The sequence below is a fragment of the Parasteatoda tepidariorum genome, chromosome 2 (assembly GCF_982258835.1).
Source record: "Parasteatoda tepidariorum strain Cologne lab strain chromosome 2, Ptep-v5.0, whole genome shotgun sequence".
Classification (NCBI taxonomy): domain Eukaryota; kingdom Metazoa; phylum Arthropoda; class Arachnida; order Araneae; family Theridiidae; genus Parasteatoda; species Parasteatoda tepidariorum.
In genome coordinates this window covers 113,015,399-113,036,201 of record NC_141756.1, presented here as the reverse complement: position 1 = coordinate 113,036,201, position 20,803 = coordinate 113,015,399, and the positions used below count along the sequence as shown (strand labels likewise).

Here is a 20,803-nt window from a genome sequence, read left to right as displayed (position 1 = left end):
TAAAAGTTACAAAGTTTATTTTATTTTCAACATAAAAACAGTATTAAAATTTAACAGCGGCTAACAGACTTAACAGTTGGACAAAAAGAATGCCAGGAAACAAATTTAACAGTTTAAATAATATTGTTGACAACAACCCCCCTCTATGTCTCTACAGAAATAAACAGATACTTAACTTGAGCAAAATGGCCCAAAAAAATAATTAAAGGCACAACCTTACGACAACATACACGATTTTTAAAAAAAGTAAAACAATTTAAAAAAAGTAAAACAATTAAAAAAATAAAACAATTTCTATTTATTTGCAATCATGTACAATTTGTCATTTTACATAATTAAGAAAAAAACTAAAATCTTTTCGCGTCTTAAAAATAATTGGTTCAGGATTACCATTCTAATCTGGAGAAGAAACAAATTTCCTGTGTTTTTCCTGTAGATATTATACACAATATATTGAGAGGAAACACACTATCACTGCGCTTTTGTGTGAGTTACATTGTACTAACTATACTAAATTTAATGAACGGAGAAACTTAGAGAAAAAAGGTACATCTGAACATATTTAAAACAAATAATGCTAGAGTAAATGAAATAGTTTAGTATAGCTGAAATATCATCCGTAAATATGCCATAGATAGCGCTTTGAGTGATCACCATTTCTTAAAAGACGAAAATAAGAAACAAAATTCCCCGTATTTTCCCAGTCTGTACAGGAAAACTAAAAATTCCCCGTATTTTCCCTGTTATTTTAGGTGAATTTTAAATTCCCTGTATTTTCCAGGTTTTCCCTGTGGAGTGGCAAACCTGTTCTTTCAGTGGTTCTCATCATTTATTGTGGATCAAAACCAATGAAACGGCTGACACAGCTTTTAGGAAGAATGTCACATGACCATCCCACAGAAGCAATTGTTCACATTAAATATAAATTAACAAGATAAAACCCTTTTAAACAAATGCACAAATCAATCATTCAATAACAAAAGTAATATTTTTCTTCTGATAAGACGCTGCAAATGTTTCTTTTAATTTACAAAACGGGGAATAACTTTGTTTAAATTGCACAGACAATTCATTTTTCCTATAGTAAACTCGGAATAGAGATCCAACTGATTGATTAGTTGCATCAGGATCCATTACATAAGTTTGTGTCATACACAAAATAATTGCTTTCTAGTCTTTATCTAAGTAAAATAATTTAAAGCATAAGAATTGTCATTCATCAGTCACAGAATCACCAGAATCTGTTTCCTTCAGCCAAGCGAGAAAAGATTCGACGGAATGTAATGCTACAACTTTGCCTTCCACTTCGTTTATATCATCGCTTTGTTCCCAGTTTTTAAACGATTCTTCGGTGATTACGTCATCGTCGTAGAGGATGTCGAAAATCTGTCTTAGAATTCCTGAAATATAAGAAATTGCTTCATTGACAGGGAATGTGAGTTCTAAATTCATTCAACAAATTAAAATGTAAATAACAAATATGTTTAAAAAGGAGAAAAAGACTATCTCCAGAGGGTTGCCGCAAAAAATGAACAAAATAGTTGTTTTTAGTACCCTAAAGCATGAAAATAGATGTCAATTACTATGAGTTTAAATGGTCTAAATAAGAAACAAAAATTTAATAATATGACTAAAATTTTATTAAATGACCTAATTACCCCCATATATCATTTAGTCAAGTTGGTAGCAAATATGATAATTTGTATATAAACGTTAGTGATCCAGCATCAAATTTTTATCAAAAAATGTGCGTACTTGCAGAAAATTAAATACTTTTAATTACTAGAACTCATTCAAAAATAAAATACCTTTTCATTAAGAAAACATTTTCAATAAAAATATTTTTCCTTTTTTTGATAATTGAGATATATATATATATATATATATATATATATATATATATATATATATATATATATATATATATATATATATATATATATATATATATATATATTGTGAAAAGTGATCAAATTTAAAATTCATAAAGACTAATATCCTATTAAATATCAAGCAGAATTTCGTAGCAATAACCGTTGAAAAAGTGATCTAGAAACAAAATAGGCTTACAATGGAATCTGTGCAAATTGAGCGTTTTAAAAAGTGATGACTCAAATTTGCAATTCAATTTTTTATTTTTCAAGAATAAAAATTCTTTGTGTTCAGAAGCTCCCACGGGCAGCAGGTTTTCAACCCACCTTGTGCTGGAGTGCTTTGCAATCCTTGTGGATAATGAAAGAACCAAAGCTCCCCTATATATTCTTTGGAAAGAACAGCATACATCGACAAAATTACTGTGATCTGTGCCACCGTTGAACAACTGATATGCTTTCTAGACAAACTCACATATGTAGTCCTTCTTTCCAACTCAGCAGCTCTTTACTCAATAAAATCTGTGAACAATCCCTCTTCTGGTGATAGATTAAATGGTCTTATGTCAATAGCTTACAACAATAGGAAAATCTGTCCTCACCAATGGGATCCCTTCTCACTGTGGAATTAAAGGCAATGAAATGGCCAATGATTTAGTCAATAATAATCCGGACTCCCTCTTCAACCTTTAAACGAGTTTCCAAAAGAAAAGTTTTCACCAATTTTGTAGAAGCAACTGATGCAAAGAAATTCTAACAAAACGTGGAAGATTTTCGTGCCAAATAGCATCACAGACTGAGCGAGTAGTGAAGGGTGGCTCAGTTCAGGCTTTGTCGCTTGTTACTTTGTTGCTTTGTTACATGTACAAATTCAAGATGGCTTCTGATCCATGCTGCTCTATATGACGAGGACAATTTGAAATTGATTGCCGCCGCGTTTTTTGTTTCAGTGCTCTTCGTGAAACAAGGTGTCGAATGAGGAAATGACTGTTTTTAAATATTTTTATCTTTGTTCTCTTGAGTTGTGTTATTTCTATCCATAGTCAATCCCCACTACCATTAGAAATAAAATGAATATTTCATCAGACGTACTTTTTATTCAAAAAAAATTTTTTGATATAAATTTTTACTGGGAGAAAGTGTAACAAAGTTCAAACTAAGCAAATATATAAATAAAGATTAAATAATATTTTGCTTAAGACCTTGAAAAATAAAAAAAACGCAATGCTAACTACAGTATTAATAAAGTCACTGCCATTCATATGGCCATTTTCTGTTTCTGGTTCATTTCCTGTTTTAGAACTTAACATTTAAAAAACTTTTCCGAGCCTAATGAAAAGTTTCAATGGAATGAAAAAATGGATGCGAAAGTTTCAATGAAATGAAAAATTTTCTAATGTTTCTAATTATTTTGAAACAAGATATTCTTGAAATCAGGCTACATATTGTGTATTATTATACAACGCAATATTTTACTGTAAAAATACCAAACAATATCTTATTCAATAATGAAAGTTAGTCTTAAATTAAATTGAAAAAAAAATGCAGAACATAATTTGTGAAATACAAAATCTTGCAAAGATGTTGTAAAACTTTATAGAGATTATGAGATTACAAGATAATGTCATAACATTGCCATGTAAGTGGATCAATAAATGAATTACCTTTAGGTTGATTTAGTTGATTCATTAGTGACTGAATAGCATATAAAGCTTGAAGTTCTAGATTTTCATTATGATCTATATACCGTGTTAGTATAGATATCCTTTTTTTCAATTTCGCAACATCTAATTCACACCCAGAAGTAGTATCTAAAACAAAAAAAAATATTTAAACAAGTTTTCAAAAAGAAAACGAATAGAATAGAAAGGATATGTACAGTTAAAAAAACCTTTCAATGCATTTTCATGCACAGCAGACACCAAGGCACGGATAAATTTAGGTTCTGTACATTCAAATACATTGGCCTGAAAAACATTAAACTATTAGAGCATAGCAAAAGCAATTACAAATTTATAGGAAGGAAAAAATGTCAGAAAAAGTAAGTCAATGCATGAGCAGAGCTTGATTATCGGAAAAGAAATGTAATATTAAAAATAGAGTGCATAATATCGCAGACGGAAAATTCAATAGAAAGTATGAGAAATAATTATAAGACACATATAACTACTGAAAAATATATGACTACATAAAAACTGAACTTGTTTGGTACTAGGTAGCCAATGATTTAATGCAATGATTTAATATAAAAGCAAAGTTAAGCAAATGATTGATTTAATATAAAACCACATTTGCTTGATACATATTTTTGAAAGTTCTCTTAATCTTATTTATCAGATATTGTAATACTTTTTCTTCAGTCATAAAAACAGTTTTGATGGAAAAATTGGAGAAACATGGCCAATTTCAGAATCAAGTTATTAAAAATTATAGCACATATTTTGTTATTTTCTGAAACAAAAACATAATTAAAGAAAATTTATAAAAATTTCAAATATATTTGGGCATTCAGAGATAATTTTTATGCCATGCGAGATAATTTATAAAATTATGAAAATATCACCAATATTTAAATTTGCTAAGAATGATATAAATACCTTTTTATTTTCCATATTATATGTTAAAACATTAAAGTTCTCCTCTTAACAGATTTCTAGACTTTTATACTATCAATGATTTTCAATGAAAGTGCATATTTTTGTTAGCACACTTCATATTCATAATTTTATGTAACTAATTAATACAAGAACGTTTCTCACCCTTTTTTTAAAAAAAAATTATGAAATGTTATTCAGAAAGTTGCAAAATATAAAGATATTTATTTCCGCTTTCTCCTGCAATTAATAAATACATGATTAAAAATTGAATTAATTAAGGAATAATCAATATTGCTTCATCACACTTCACTACTTTTTTTTGAAATTATTCAAAAAGGTAATTACTTTAACCTACATATCACGAAGAATAAATAATTTAAAAAAATGCATATTTAGCTTTACTTATCTATTCCTTTACGCATTATGAATCTTTTATTGCCAAATTTTGAACTCAAAAATAAAATACATAAACTTACATCTATCCAATCAAATATTTCTTCACTTTCGTCAGTTTTTTCAAGCAAATCAAGGAGATTCTTTTTAATCTCTTCAATTGACATTGGTGTGGTAGGCTTTACTTTAGTAGGACAAATTGTGAATTCCAATTTCTAAAAGAAAGTAATACATCATAACTATGCAATTTCAAATTGTTTCTTTTCTCTCTTGTTTATGAAAACCACACTACTTACATGCTTTAGAATAAATTCATCTACTTTAGCATCGTCCCCCAAAAAGTCAGTCCACTGTAGCTTAGATTCTCGCCACAGCTCTCCAAGTTTGACAGTTCCCTGATCAAAAAGGAAATTTCAATGATTAACGTAAAACTAATTTGGACACATTTCTTACATTGAATTGTGAAAAAGTAGAAACAATTTAAGACAAAACTGTTGATTTATTAATTTCAGTTAATTTTCTTCATCCCTGGCTAACAAATCATTCATACACTACAATAAAATCTGAAGTAACAATCAGGAGAACTAAATTCAATTGTTATAGCAATTTACTGTTATTAAACAATTTATGTTATTGTCTAGTAAAATTTAGCTAAATTGTGAGAGTGAAAAATAAGTGAAAGTCTCAGTCTTTTTCTCTCTTCCGGGAACTCTTAAACAAAATCTGCCAGCAACAAAATATTTCAGATGCTGTAATATTCCATATACCTAATTATTCACCTTTTTGTGACAATATATATGCAAGATTTAAATGTGGTATATGTGCATTAAATTATGAATTTTAATCATTATACCATTCTAAAAGCAAAAATCTAGTCTTTACTTTCAGGACACAATTGTTCATGCTTTATTCTATAATAAAGTAGATTTCATTTCTACAACACCATCTTTCTAAAGCGATATTTTGAGCAGTTCAAATTTTATTTTGTTATAACAAAATTTTAAAAAATCATATAAAATATGTAGCAACATCTAACTAAACTATTAAAACACAACATGGATTTAGAATGGAATTCTTGTGTATCCAGAGTGCCTATATGCGATTACTTAAATGCACACTTAGAACACCATAAAAATATACAGAAATTTTGAAACCATTACTCTAAAAGGGAGAAATCTAAGATACATCTCTTTAGCAATTCTTTTGTAACGAATCGGACTGTGGAACAAAATCTAAAGTGTATAAACCGCAGGTCAGTAACTAACAGCCTTAGAATTTACGAAATTTCGCGAAAAGACATGCTCCTGCTGCGTTAGCAACTTGGATAGTAATTAACAAAAAACATTTTTAAACTTAACATTTTCAAAGACTTCACTTAATCACGATAAAAAACCTAGTTTCTAATAAGTATCACAGGGAAAATTGAGAAAATCATGAATTTTTTGTAATTTATAATGACAATCGACACTGCAAAGAAAAAAAACATGTTTTTAAAAGATGGAAGATTCACTTTTTACAGACTGACAGATTCACTTTTACTGAATAAAAAAATGCACTTTTAAGGGCTTTTAAGGAACGTAAATAAAAAATAAGCACTTTAAAAACATTACGCACCCTGACAACTTATTGAGGTAACCGGGTTCTATGTTGAACAGAGAAAATATGCGTTAAGAAATTAGGATGGATAAAAATAACAGAACAAATTGCTTACTCTTCTTTTAGCTGCACAATGCAGGGTTGCTGATACCAACAGTCCAGCTGTCTGGGAAGGAATAGAAGGTTTTAGGACATCTTTAAGAACATCTAGAGTAAATTTGTTATCTTCTAGAATAGGCTCAAGGATCTCTCCAATGTACTCCCATATCATGGAGATATTTAGTGCAAACTCATCTATTGACTCTAACACAACTTCGAACCTATGAAATAAAAATTTGTAAAACAGGGCACTGTAATTAATAATGAAAAAGAAATTGGAAGAAGATAATTGATCTAGGACAGTTTAAAGTTTAACACACCTTTAAACTGGGTTCATACAAAGTCAAACAAAAATCAAAGGAGTCAAGATTTGAAGACTTAACGATAATATATGTTAAGTCTATTAATATATACGCATAGCTGCCAACATGGATAGGAAAAAATCCAGTAGATTTGACGAAATAGTCATGATAATTGTTGAATTCTGTACTAAATATTTTGCACATAGGGAATTCTAGGGCGTCATAAAAATAGAAAAACTGCAATATTTTACAGTCATGATTGACATTAAACATACGTGAAATGTTATGTATTATGTTTACTCATAATTCCGAATATTAATAGGCATTTAATTCATCAAAGATAGTTAAGATTTTTTTTAATTATTTCAAAAAGAGAGTTCTGAATAAAAATAAACTGAACATTTTTTAACAAAAAAAGTTTTGAACTGATTTTTAATAAATGAGGTTCACTTTATTATGTATTAGTAATACTTACTTAAATATTCAAGCAATAATTTGTGCAAAAATTCTATTTCAATGGGGATTTTTTAGGAAACTTACACAATTTTAGGGAATTTTATAAAATGTACAAAAACCAGGAGAATTTTATTAAACCAGTAGAAACTAGCAAAATCTAGTAGAGTTAGCAGTTATGCATATGCAGCTATGCATATACATATTTATATATTTTTTACACCTTGGGAAATATTATTTAAAAATATTGTTCTATTCAAAGGAAAAGGACTTTATATAAAATTTAAACAGAGTTTTATTCTTAACTCTTAACATTTTATTACATGCATAAAACACACTGCTTAAGAAAGAAAAGAAAAACAAAAAAATGTAATTACATCCCTTTCAAAATCAACTATGCAGCAAACAAATATTAATTTATCATGGCGGCCGTTGAACTATTTAAAAACAAATTAAAAACTTTTTTCACTTTAATGTACTGGACATACTGCATGGTCTTGAGTTACCATCAATTTTCTGATAAATTCTAAACTTAAACCATTTTTTTCTACGAATATAAAATTTTTGGCAGATATTTCAACAAATTGAATCATAGGTTTTAAAATGTCCACATTATAACGTACGTTGATTTGGAATTGTGCATTTGAGTAGTCATTTTTTGACATGGCTTGTCGATGACTATTTATGCAGCTATTCCTAATTAATCTTGATTTTTAAGTACTTATTTATCTTGTAGGGGGAATTTTGAATCTAGCATTTGAAAATTCTTTTTGATGCCCTCAATTTACGCCACTTATGTTGTCTACGAGGTTTTGTCAATCACATTATCTTTTCCACAGCTATTGTTATGGATTTCCATTTATAGGAATACTGCCATAATTCAAGAATTCTAAACTTAGACAATCACTTTAAAGCAAAATTTTGTTATTACAATCTCATCTCAAATCTTTAAAAATGTATGATTTTTCACACTGTGACTCTTAATCACCAAACTCTGGATCTCGCGACCATGATTTCCAAGTTTTTTTATCAATATTAAAATGGAAAACTGATAAATATCGAATGTCTGGTGAAAATCACTACAGGGTACCTGCTACATTTCAGATTTTCAAATTCCTGACTGATTCCAAGAGTTTTCATGAATTAACGAAGTTATTATTTTCTCCAGACAAAAACACAACAATAAATTTAAAAAATTTTATATTCTGCATCTGCATGTTTATAGATTCTTAATTCAAAGAAACAGAGTAAAGAAAGAGTTAAAGCAATAAAATAAGCGAAAAAAGTACAAAAGCAAATAATTTTTTTCAGCAGAATTATATTCTAGAGATACTTTTCTTGTTCATCGGAAAGGAAAAAAATAATCAACATTTTTCTGTTCTAAATGAGGAATAAAAGAAATTCGCCAGTGACTTGTTTCAGTTAGAATTTTAAATTAATAAAATAAAAAAAAAATAAATAACAAAAATTCTGAAATTACAGAAGTTCAAAAGATAATTCGCTTTTGAAATGATGTTTTTTCTTTCATTTTTTTGAAAGAACACCATAATTTTTAAAGAACATGATAAAAACATTTCATATTTTAATAAAATATGACTGTGAGTGGGGAGTTTTTTACAAATTCATATATTTGGAATGATATTTAAAAATGATTCAGATATTCAGATATGATTCAGATATTTAAAAATTAGATATTTCAGCGACCTAAATCCATGACTTTCCATCATTTTTTTTAAAAAAATGGTTAAAATTATGACATTTCATGACAAATTTTATTCAGCACTGAAATTCATGACTTTCCATGATTTCTCACGACTTTCACGGTGGCCCAAATACCCTGGCACTAAACAAGTGTAATTTAGCAGAAAAGCGAAGGATTCTCTTCTTGTATTAGTTACAAGCATTAGCATTACGATAATTAAAGAGTTTTAAAAGAACATTTAGTAGCTCAATATTTTGTAATTTTTGTAGTTTCAAGTACTTCTTAAGGAGTTTCAAAGGTATATAAGGACTGTGTGCACCTTGCCTTTAAAGGAAAATAGCTTGTTAAGTACTGAAAAGATGCATTTAAAAAAAATAGCTAATTGTAATTCTGTGTAAAAAATATTTAAGATAGAAATACTTGACAATACTGTAAAAAATTGTTCATAAGCATGACATTAAAGTTTTAGTCTTAAAATTTTTTGATGCTCAACTTGATTATCTACAAAAAATAAATTGAAAATAAAAAAATTCTGAATCTACCCTATTTTATAATGATCGAAGGTGATAATATTTTGTTTGACTAAGTTAAAAAGTAATTGGCCAAGGGAATGGCGTGCTTCGACAGAAAGCTCTAAGACTTGGATGATTGCAGCATTGATGAACAAATGAATCGTTCTAAGAGAAGCCAGCTCCGTGACACACCTGATTGCTTCCTAAAAAAGTAAAAACAATGACTGGCTTATAAATATATTCTCTCAAAGATTAGAAATGAAGAGAATAGGAACCCAATTCAAAATAAATTGAAGGCAAAGGTAATGTGCGTGGCCAAATTATTCTACAAAAAATAAGCACTTTTCTAGCACTCAAAAAATATTTTTAAGCACTTTAAAAAACTATCATAGTTAGGCATGGCTGGAAATTTTTTGACAATTGACGGTTTTATTTTGTTTCAACCGTCATGTAAAAAAAAAAAAAAAAAAAAAAAAAACTTTTGGCATTGTCAAAAATCATGAAATTTTGAATCATGTAAAACGAATGGCATTTCCATACACTACGGACTGACTATACGCCGAAATAGATTGGGGTTGAATTAATCGTAAAAACGCTGAATAGAACAATGTGAACTGTGTCTGTTTGCATAATTTGTAGCGAAAATCAACATGGAAAAATCTCATTTTGAAAAAGGGAAAATTAAGCAATTTTTAAAAGCGCTATGCACCCTGAAAGGGATAAGTAATTTTTCCACCAAAACAAAAATTAAAAAAAAAGTTGATGTTTTTTTTAATTGCACTGAGTATCTCACATGTAACAACAAATTTCCATTTAATTTAATTATGAGAAAGCTATCAATTAAAACTAGGAAAAAACCCAAATGAGTTTGGGTAAATTCTTTCCCAATGCATTCTTTCAGTTTAATAATGAAAAATTATAACTATAATATTTCTAAATTTTAACTGAAAGTTAACTCTCACTTACCTCAAAATCATTATTATGTAAAAACTTATCAATAAGGTGCCTAGCTTTAACTTCCATCTGATCTATATTATATTCTGGACCTTTCAACGTAAGTTCTGGAAAAATAAAAGGCTAGAGGTTAATGACCAATACTTTATTGCTAACGTCAACAGCTTTTGAAAAAGTTAATACTTAAAAAAATCACAAATAAGCGAACCCATTGAATCAGTTCCTTTGCCAATGAGCTGGGGTTCAGGATTCTTTTTCATTTCAGTAGCTTTAGTCTCACTAGAGGTACCATCTCTAATCAACCCTTTCACTGCTTCCATCACGTTATCTCTTTCATTAGAGTTAGATGGAGTTTTCACTATGGCAGGAGGCAGCTTCGTATTTTGCCCATGACTAGATTCACGACTTGATGCAGCCGATCTGATGGGGAAAAAAAAGGCGAATTTAAGTTACATGATGAAATGCGAATGTTACAAAAGATCCTTGTGGCAGAAATTTTTCGAGCTATCTGTGACTAAACTCTCTAGCATATTATCTTTGTGCAAGATACTTTTAATAATGGCAAACATATATATGTTATTAAAGTAACAAAAGAGCTGTGTTTACAATAAAAATGTATTTTTTTTTTAATTGAACATGAAATAAATTTTTATTTTAACATTAAGGGTGATATTCTCGTATATTGTAGGGAGGGGGGGAGTACAAATTACTCGTACGTTTTTCCAAATTATCAAATTTCGTAAATAATCATCACAATTGAAAAAGATAATAAAAAATCATGCAATCTGTAGTAGTAACTGCCGAAAAAAAGATCGACGACAAAATCACACGAATCAGACTCCTCAAACGCGTGCATGGTATAAAAAAATATCGGATTTAAAAACTATGGAGAAATCAAAAGCAATAATCCCCAAAAGTTTGATATAATTATTGCCTTAAAGAGTAAATACTCAAATGTACGATCCAAATTTTTCCATATTGTTTGAAACATATCGAGAAATTTAAAAAGCACATGAAAATCAATACCAATAACTGCTGAAAATACAATAGAAACATAACACTGATTTACGATATTATCGGCATGATTATTATGCTGATTATTATGATTGCATGATTATTATAAATTATTACGTGTAAATTTTTGTAGAAAAGGAAAGTAAGATTCTTAACTTTTCAAAAAAAAAAGCTTTCGGTAAAAACTCTGTTACGTTCTGCGATAATATCACTGCAATTCTGCCATGGGGCAAAGGATTAGTAAACTATTAAGTTCCTCTTCTGTTTTCATTAAAACTTGGATTAGAAGTTTGCTTAGTCAAAGCGAATTATCTGTTTAAAAAAATTGAATATTTAACATGTTATAAGAAATTATAAAATTTTTTATTTCTACAGCCGAAAACTTTTTCCATTTTTATTCATTTTTTAATCTTTTCACTTGGAGACTAAAATTTTTCAGGTAAAAATGAGCGTTAGATCGTATTTTAAAGGAAACAAATTGAGACTTTAAAATCTGTGCACAAATAATCCTAAACACTTCTTTGATGGGAAAATGAATTAAGAGAAAATCTGTACAGATTGAGGATGTAAAGACTAATATGGAATTTAGACCAAGTCACAGCTGTTTGGAAACTTAATTAAGAAAATAAAGGATCTCAAAAATAGTGTAGAAATTATTAGCAATAACACAAAAAAGTGCAAATCAAATACTCAAATGAGTTTATGCGAAATTTGCATGTGAAACTTTAAAAACCGTGTAGAAATCAGGACAGGGTATCTGCTAAATCTGGAGTTTTTAAATCCATGACTTCTACCAAACACTTTCCATGACTTGCGCAGGTTAATACTTTATTACTCAATATAGTCAAAAGAAGATCGCAATGAGTGCAATTTTCTACCTTAAAAATAATATTCTTTTATCTAAACAATGCGTTACACATTTTTTTTTAATAAAAAAAATTGAACAAAAAGTAATAAAAAAGAACTGAACAAACAATAACAGTAAAATATAATCCAGCTGTTGAGGGTAACAAACATGCAATATTTTAAAAATATTTAATTATGCCTTTTAACAACATTTACAAAGCTAAAATTTTTTAATCTGATAAAACTCAAATGTGCTATTTTCAAAAGGTCAATTCTAGGGATTGTGTTAATTTAATTTCAAAGAAACAAAAATATCAACATAATTTCACGTACTATCAAATTACAATAAATAAAGAGAGAAATTTAAACTAAATAAAAAAAAAGGCATTTCAAATATAAACAAAATTATTATTTTTCAAACTGAAATCATTTGTACAATTAAGATTTACTAAAATTTTTTAAATATTTATTAGGCTTAAAACATTTTGTTTAATAAATGTTTTGTTTTAATATAAAAAATTTAACTTTAATTAAACTACATATAAAAAATGAAAATATATTAAATATATGTTTATTAAGTTATATGGTATTAGATACAAGAACACTCTTATAATTAAACACAAACACTTCAAACTATCTATCATTTACTTTTTAGGCTTTTTTTCTTTTTAAACATTATGTTTATATCATAAAAAACTGATAAATATTTGATATATATATATATATATATATATATATATATATATATATATATATATATATATATATATATATATATATATATATATATATATATATATATATATATATATATATATATATATATATATATATATATATATGATGCTTATATCAAATGAAATCAAAATAAATAACAAATTAAATTTTTAAAAATACATTTTAAATCTAACTCTTAAACAGAAAAAAATTTTAACTTGAAAAATGTTGAAACCAGAACCAGCATTGTCAAAAATTAGTATAACAAAAATTTTACAGTTTTAAACATTTCAAGTTCACATAGATTGTTCATAGAATAGACCACGATGAGAGTTTTTTACGAAACTAATTACAATGATTTTTAAATCACACAGCGATGTTTGATATTTAAATTGTGCGATATAAATCCCGTTATATGGTTTTTAAATATTTTGATTAAAAATGTCTATGTGTGATTTTTAAATCGTACAAATTCTGATCATGTTGTGCTATTCTTTAAATTGTACGACGCGGATTGTGGTGCATGATTTTTAAATCACATCAATACAAAGCATGATGTGTGATTTTTTAAAATTACATAGATAGCACTATGTGATTTTTAAATCCCACTACTACGGATTACGATGAGTTATTTTTTTTAAATTACATGAATGTGGTTCGCATTTAGTAATTTTTGAATTGCACCAAAGGATCTGGTTGCAGAAATTTTTAAATTGCACGAATACGTATTGCACTGTGTTTTTTAATTCATGCAAATTCAAATAGTGATGTGCAATTTTTAAATACCCCAAATCGATGACGAATTGGGAGTTTCCACGACAATTTTCAATTAAGGACGAAATCAATGAATTTCCATGATTCTCAAAGACTTTCCACGTGCGTGGATACATATGTCAGTACAACTAATTACAGGAAGAAAAGAAAACAAGAAAGCATTGAATATAAATAGGAATCAATCGAACATGTCAAAGACTGATTGGTCAATTGAAAATTTGCATGTGTATAATGACAAAGTATTAAAAATGATATAAAAATCCACAGCAATAACTGTCCTGAAATAAAAAGAAACATGTGAAATAAGTTGCTGGGAAATCAGTGGTACAAAACAAATATACAAAAGAGTTCATTCAAATATAAACGTTTATTAAATAGCATCGTAATAAAATAAAATAAAAAAATTAATGAATTAAAAAAAACATGTAGAAATCTTCAGCAATAATTTCCAAATGAAAAGACAATGTGAAATATGTTGGAATCACGTGTCTTTACAGGCTCAATCTGTTCAGATTCCACGTGGTTCTGTAGACAGTTTTTCCAACAAGACATTGTTTTGAATTTGTACACAGGCTTCAAAAACCAAGATTTTTTTTTCTTTTAAATATGTTTTTCTAATACATTATAAAAAGCCTACATTTGAGTTACCACAATGCAGGAAATAAAAATTTCACGTACTGATTTCAAAAATACGGAATATTTTCAAAGATACCAACTGCTCCGGACACGCCAAAATAATTAAAAAAAACGGTAAATAACTACAAAGTAAATTTTGCAAATATTTGACCATTTTTGCTTGCTTTTTAAAAGGTATAGCATGACATGGGTACTAGAAAGTGGTGAATTATATAAGCCTACGAGCTATTTAGAAATAGTGGTGGATAAAAATCTACTAAATTGAATTTATTAAACCAAGAATCACAATTGATAAACTACCACTTTAAAATATATATTTGCTGTCCGGAGCAAGTTGGCATCTCTGTATTTTAGTCCGGACACTGAAAGGCGAAAAACGGGCCAGAAATGCGACAAAGTTTTCGCAAAACATGGAAAAGTTGGCAGCTTTGTTTTTCAAATTTATAAACATATAGAAAATAAAAATGTTACAACGCATAGAAAATAAAAGTTATTACCTATTTGTCAGAGCTGTTTTCTCAGGATCGAACGAACCTGCAGGAGTCTTGGTACCATCACTGCTACTTCGACGCCAACTATGCATTACTCTTCCTGGTCCAAGCCTTATGCCATCTACTTCATCAGGCTACAAAAAGAAAAAAAAATAACATAGATTCTTCTATCTTCTCACTAAAGACACAGAATTCTGATTATGTGACACCTTATTTAAATTAATTAAGTAAAACAATATTCTTTAAAAACAAATGCACACAAAATAAAAATAGTCACTAGTGCAGAAGTCATAACAATGAAGTCAAGTTCGCTTTGTTTTAAGTTCTTGTAACCTAAAATCTTTTAAAAACACACTCATTAGATTTTCTATATTTAATTTAATTGCTTAGATACCCCTTATTAAATCAAAAATAAAATGGTAAGGCCATTAAGTGCAACATTTAAGTTCTCTACACTGGAAAATGTAAATTTTCCACATGACCCAAAATATTGTGACTTACAAATGTGTATATTTATATATCTGATTTACTTTAATTAAATTAGTTAAATTAGTTTAAATAATGGTGGGCAAAGTTCATTTATTCAAATACATTGACATATAAATGTTGCGACAACTAAAATATTTTCTGAAACTAATGAAATTCCTTTATAGTTGAAGGGTAAGAGTGAAACGTTAAATTTACCTCTACATTAAATATTCCAGAAAAATCTCTTATTAATATAAAAGAAGTTAGAGTTTGATAAGAGTTAGAATAGATAATAATTAAGCTATTTAACAGAGTTTGTGAAAATAATGTTCATTGTGAAAATTTAGATTTGAAAAAATACACAATGCCATAAGAAAATATCTGGTCTGAGAAGTATATATATATTTTTTTTTATATATATATATATATATATATATATATATATATATATATATATATATATATATATATATATATATATATATATATTAAACCAAGAACTAAATATAATTAAACAAAAATCTTTTTCAGGGTTGCCACTCAAATCTGGAAAAAAAAATTCCCTGTACATATTATACATGATATATTGAGAAGAAACACACTCTCAATCTGCTCTTGTGTGAGCTTTATTATACTAACTATATTTGTTAGTTTTAATTGCTGGAAAAACTGCTGAACGTACTTAAATGATGCTGTAGTCAATGAAATAGTTTAGTATAACTGAAATATCATGGTTAAATATTCCATAGATTACGCTTTGAGTGGTCACCATTTTTTGAAAGACGAATAAGAAACAAAATTCCCTGTATTTTCCCAGTTTCTGAAGGAAAAATCTAAATTTCCTGTTATTTTAGGGGATTTTTAAATTACCTATATTTTCCTGGTTTTCCCTGTTCTCTCTGTGGAGTGGCAACCCTGTAAATAAGCTATTTAACAGACTTTGTGAAAATGATGCTCATTGAGAAATTTTGAGCTGAAAATTAAGATTCTCAAAAATACACAATGCCATAAAAAAAAACGAAATAATAATAAATATATATATATTATTTCGTTATTTTTTATGGCATTGTGTATTTCTGAGAATGCTCTTCACAAATCAAAGTGAGCAATAAATGTTTTTTTCTCTTTTAACAGTTATAATGAGAATGTATTTTAATCAAATAAAGTATGATCTAACCTTTAATTATCATGAACAAAGCACTTAAAAAGCTTTAATTTTTCTAAGCAGTTTTTTTTTTCAGTACGAAATGACCTTATTATATTATAAACCATCTAGTAATTCACAGATATATATATATATATATATATATATATATATATATATATATATATATATATATATATATATTTATTCACAGATTAAACGTAAACGTCATTTTAAAAGCAGTACATCACAAAATAATTTCTAAGCTGTCACACAACTACAAATCAGATATGATATGGAAAAAAATACATTAATTAGATTTTAATAATAAGTAACAAAACATGAATTAACTGAATATGAAAACCACCAGTTTAGCGAAGGACATCATGAATAGGTAGTGGAAGTAAAAACATTAACTTGATTTGTCAAGTAACTATAAAGGAAACAAACTTACCTTAGTCAGTTTTAATTTATTAGGATCAACAAGACTATAGCAGCCTTTACTACGTTTTGTAAAAGGCGACCAACCCCATGATGTTCCCACATTTCGAGCTAAACAAGAAAGAAGGAAAATAAGGTACCGGAAAATTGCTTTTCATTCATACTCCCTATAATTTAGCTAAAATAAACTGCTTAAAAACACACACACAAAATTGAAAATAAATAAGTAAATAAAGCGTAACGAGACTGTGCTTGGCCCCACATCTGATGTATTAAGGAATAGTCATATATACACACCAGTATTTTTTCTTCTGTCTCGGTTATCAGGTACCCTGTTTTGGAAGGGTTTGTTCTGCAGAACCCAATCATTCTAAAAGACAAAAACAAATTTAAATGCTCAATTTTAAACCTCAAACAAAACTTAAAATATAGTAATTTGGTAGGACATTATATGACTTACCCTTTTTAAATCTATAACATCTTGCAACATGAACCTGACCCTAGAACCAGTTAAACGCTTGTCTACTATCTTTTGCATTTGTGTGAAATAATTTTCCATCTGAAAAAGAGAGATTGCCAAAATATGGGTTTAAAATAGAAGCAAAAAAAGTATTTTGAGAAAATATGCTACAATAATGGTTAATTACAATTGTGTTACATCAATAACAGATTATGAAAATTAAACAAACAAATTTATGTAATTCATTTTGGTAAAAATTTAGGCAAAGAATTTCAAATCATTGCTTGTTATTTAACTTAATAGGATAAATTTTTGAATTGTAATGCGTAAAATTTTTTGCATCATATTAAACATAGTAATATAGTCACGATGTTTTAAAAAGCAAAAAATAAGCGCTTTTTAAAAATGCTACACCCAGCTATCTCTAATAACGCCACCTTTCATTTATCTCGATTTTCAAGTACGATACTTTGATTCAGGGCCACAACATAGTGAAGTAAAATTTACATTGTCAGTAAAAAGTAACTCAAAATTACCTTAAAAAACATAAAATGGAAATTCAATTCTATTAGCAAGGTGTGTCACAATTACATTGATTACAGAAAAAAAGTATGGCAAATAATTCTTTAAAATTTATTTTAAGTAAAGTTGAATGTGCATATTGTGTTGAAATTTACAGCGTTGCTATTATAATCATTTTCCATACTTGCAACTACACAGAATTTATATTTATAAAATCCTCACAAATAATGAAATAATTTTTTAAAAAAACTTATGCCCATTGCAAAATAATACTTAAGTAAACGATAACAAAAATGTTGTTAAAATCTAATAAAACCCAACTAGTTATTAGAAACCCTCCAAATAGGATGAGGCAATCTCAAGTGGCTTTGACAGATCTCATTCTGACTTCCTAGTTACTAACTAATATCTAAGTTTTTTTCATTTTTTCCACTTTTAAATCAGATAGTACCAATCTATACACTTTTTCGACAAAGAATGCAGAATCGACAAGGACTAATCTGTATAAAGTTCTATTGTTCTATGAACCTGAAAGTATGTGTTTAATAAGCTTTTTCAATAAAAATTTTAATTAATTAGAAGATAAGTTGTCTTTTTAAACTTATATTACTTACAAGAACATTTTTCCTCCCATTTTATTGCAAGTATAAGCGCAGATCAAAATGAAAACAAAGAACACTTACCATACTTTCTTTTGAACCTTTAACTTTTCGATCATCTAATTCTTTACCAATCGTTTTCAGCAATTGACACAAGCACTCAAGTGATTCTTCATCTCCTTGGGAGATGAGCCTCTTTATGTATTCATGCATGATTGGTTCAGTTAACATTTTAAGGCAAAAGAGTTCGCCAATAAATCTAAAAAAAAGGACAATTGTAATGTACTTTAAATTTGTTCTCGTATACATAAAATTTATATAGAATTGAGAATATTAACAGCCGATATTTAGAACCAGGACTTTTGATCCTGCTCGTCTTTTATTGAAAATCGATATGGGTCATTCTCACTGAAAAGGTATAAATAAACTAAAAAATTTTCATAAATTAAAGTAATTGAAAAAGTGATAAAAATTACATAAATGCCTTTATTTATTTTTGTTATATGTCCTCATAATAATGGTCAAGTTTTCCATTTTATTTTTTTACAAGATTTAAAATATTTTAAATTCTGCCTTGTCCACGGAGGAGATGTAATAGTCAACGGAGGAGACATTTTATGTTATGAAATATAAAATGTCAATTAAGACTAATTCATTAATTATTGCGTACAACTGATATGAGTTTAACATTAATAAGTAAATAATAAAATAGTTCATTATTAGAGATAGAGCTACTTCCGATTAAACATGCTGCTATGAAAGGAAACATGCATTCTTAAACTAATTGATTTTCTTTAAAAATACAAACAAATTAACACATTTGTTCCATTTTAAAAAATATCAATTAAAGGAAATAGTTTTTTAATTATTGAAATTATATTATGGTTATCTAACACATTGTCTCTTCCAATGACTTAACAAGTCCACGGAGGAGACAAAAACTAGTTCTTGAATTTTTATGATTTTTGATTTTAAAGTTGCAAAAATGGCACAGTTCTTTTTATTAAATATACTATTTCTGCAATCTAAAATTTATCTATCAAAAATAAAATAATTTTCTCTTACCTTCTTTATGAAGTCCACGCAGTATACATTGAGAACTATGCCAAACCCCAGTTGAGCACAACAATCCGAAACTGACACCAAAGAGAACAAAAACAACTGATAGTTAACATTAGAAAATAGAATGGTTACCTTTCCCACCAGCTGTCTTATAGGAATTTCGCATATGCTGCCCTTTGCATATTTACCGAACTATATTAATTATCCATGGAGGGAGACATCATTTTTGATGGACAAAGTTTACTAGTCATTTATTTTATAAAAATAAATTTTTTTTTAAAATATTAAATAAAAAGTTACTATAAACATTTAACTAGTTAAAACTACAAAAATCATTAAAATAATATTTAAATTGTTTAACAGCCATTAAAAATTATTTTGTGTCACAGAGGTAGGGACGTCCATGGAGGGGATTTTGAAGTTATGTTTATTAAAAAATGAGAATGAAATATTAAATACTTTTAGCAGAAATGCATATGATTGGTTAGTTAGAACTTTACGAAAAAGGATGAAGAAAAATATTTAGAAATTTGCTGTATTTCCTAATATTTATTACTAAGGGCTTTAAAAAATCACCTTTTTGTGAGAATGACCCATATGCTGATTAACAAACGAAACTTCAAGTCTGATGAGAATGCCAGATATGATAAACTATGATAATATGAATAAAAACAAACCAATAAATTTTTTGATTTTCCTCACATAATTTTCAATTAAAATAAGTTATTGTTTTTTTTTCCCTGTAAAATCATTAAAATCATAGCCACTAATGCATACAAATAATAATCAGTTAGGTGATTCACTTAACGATTGCGGGAGGAAAAAGAACTTAATCAGAAGGGTTTTTAATTAATAAAAATCTAAACACTTATAAAAACATAATTTTTTTTAGCATATGGTTAAATGAACTATGTAAGTGTTTTTTAATATTTAGCATCTGAATGTTTTTTCCTTCATTTTTATGTGAAGTATTCTTCTTTCAAAATTTTTTATGACAAATTGTTTTAGGAAATAAAATTCTGCAGAAATAAATAAAAGTAGGAATTAGTGTTTCCTTTTAGTCACAAAACTATAAATAATGTATGATTATAATGTTTTCAATAAACTGTAACAAAATTTTGAAATTCGTCAATAAATTTTTAGGAGTTCA

The 20,803-nt window shown here is 27.7% G+C and overlaps 1 protein-coding gene across 1 annotated transcript in view; it reads right to left on the bottom strand.

The window, feature by feature from the left end:
- LOC147816061 (eukaryotic translation initiation factor 4 gamma 3-like) overlaps positions 1-20,803 on the bottom strand; it is a 43,145-nt gene continuing 22,342 nt past the window's right edge. Inside the window, exons 11-24 of the mRNA XM_087156702.1 lie at positions 18,676-18,850; positions 17,471-17,569; positions 17,308-17,380; positions 17,024-17,121; positions 14,964-15,091; positions 10,688-10,899; positions 10,492-10,586; positions 9,556-9,728; positions 6,573-6,777; positions 5,158-5,256; positions 4,945-5,076; positions 3,763-3,838; positions 3,536-3,682; positions 1-1,400 (exon numbers count right to left, since the gene is read on the bottom strand). Of these exons, the coding sequence (XP_087012828.1) occupies positions 1,213-1,400; positions 3,536-3,682; positions 3,763-3,838; positions 4,945-5,076; positions 5,158-5,256; positions 6,573-6,777; positions 9,556-9,728; positions 10,492-10,586; positions 10,688-10,899; positions 14,964-15,091; positions 17,024-17,121; positions 17,308-17,380; positions 17,471-17,569; positions 18,676-18,850 (1,900 nt within the window). The 3' untranslated portion in view covers positions 1-1,212. The remainder of the gene's footprint in view (positions 1,401-3,535; positions 3,683-3,762; positions 3,839-4,944; positions 5,077-5,157; positions 5,257-6,572; positions 6,778-9,555; positions 9,729-10,491; positions 10,587-10,687; positions 10,900-14,963; positions 15,092-17,023; positions 17,122-17,307; positions 17,381-17,470; positions 17,570-18,675; positions 18,851-20,803) is intronic.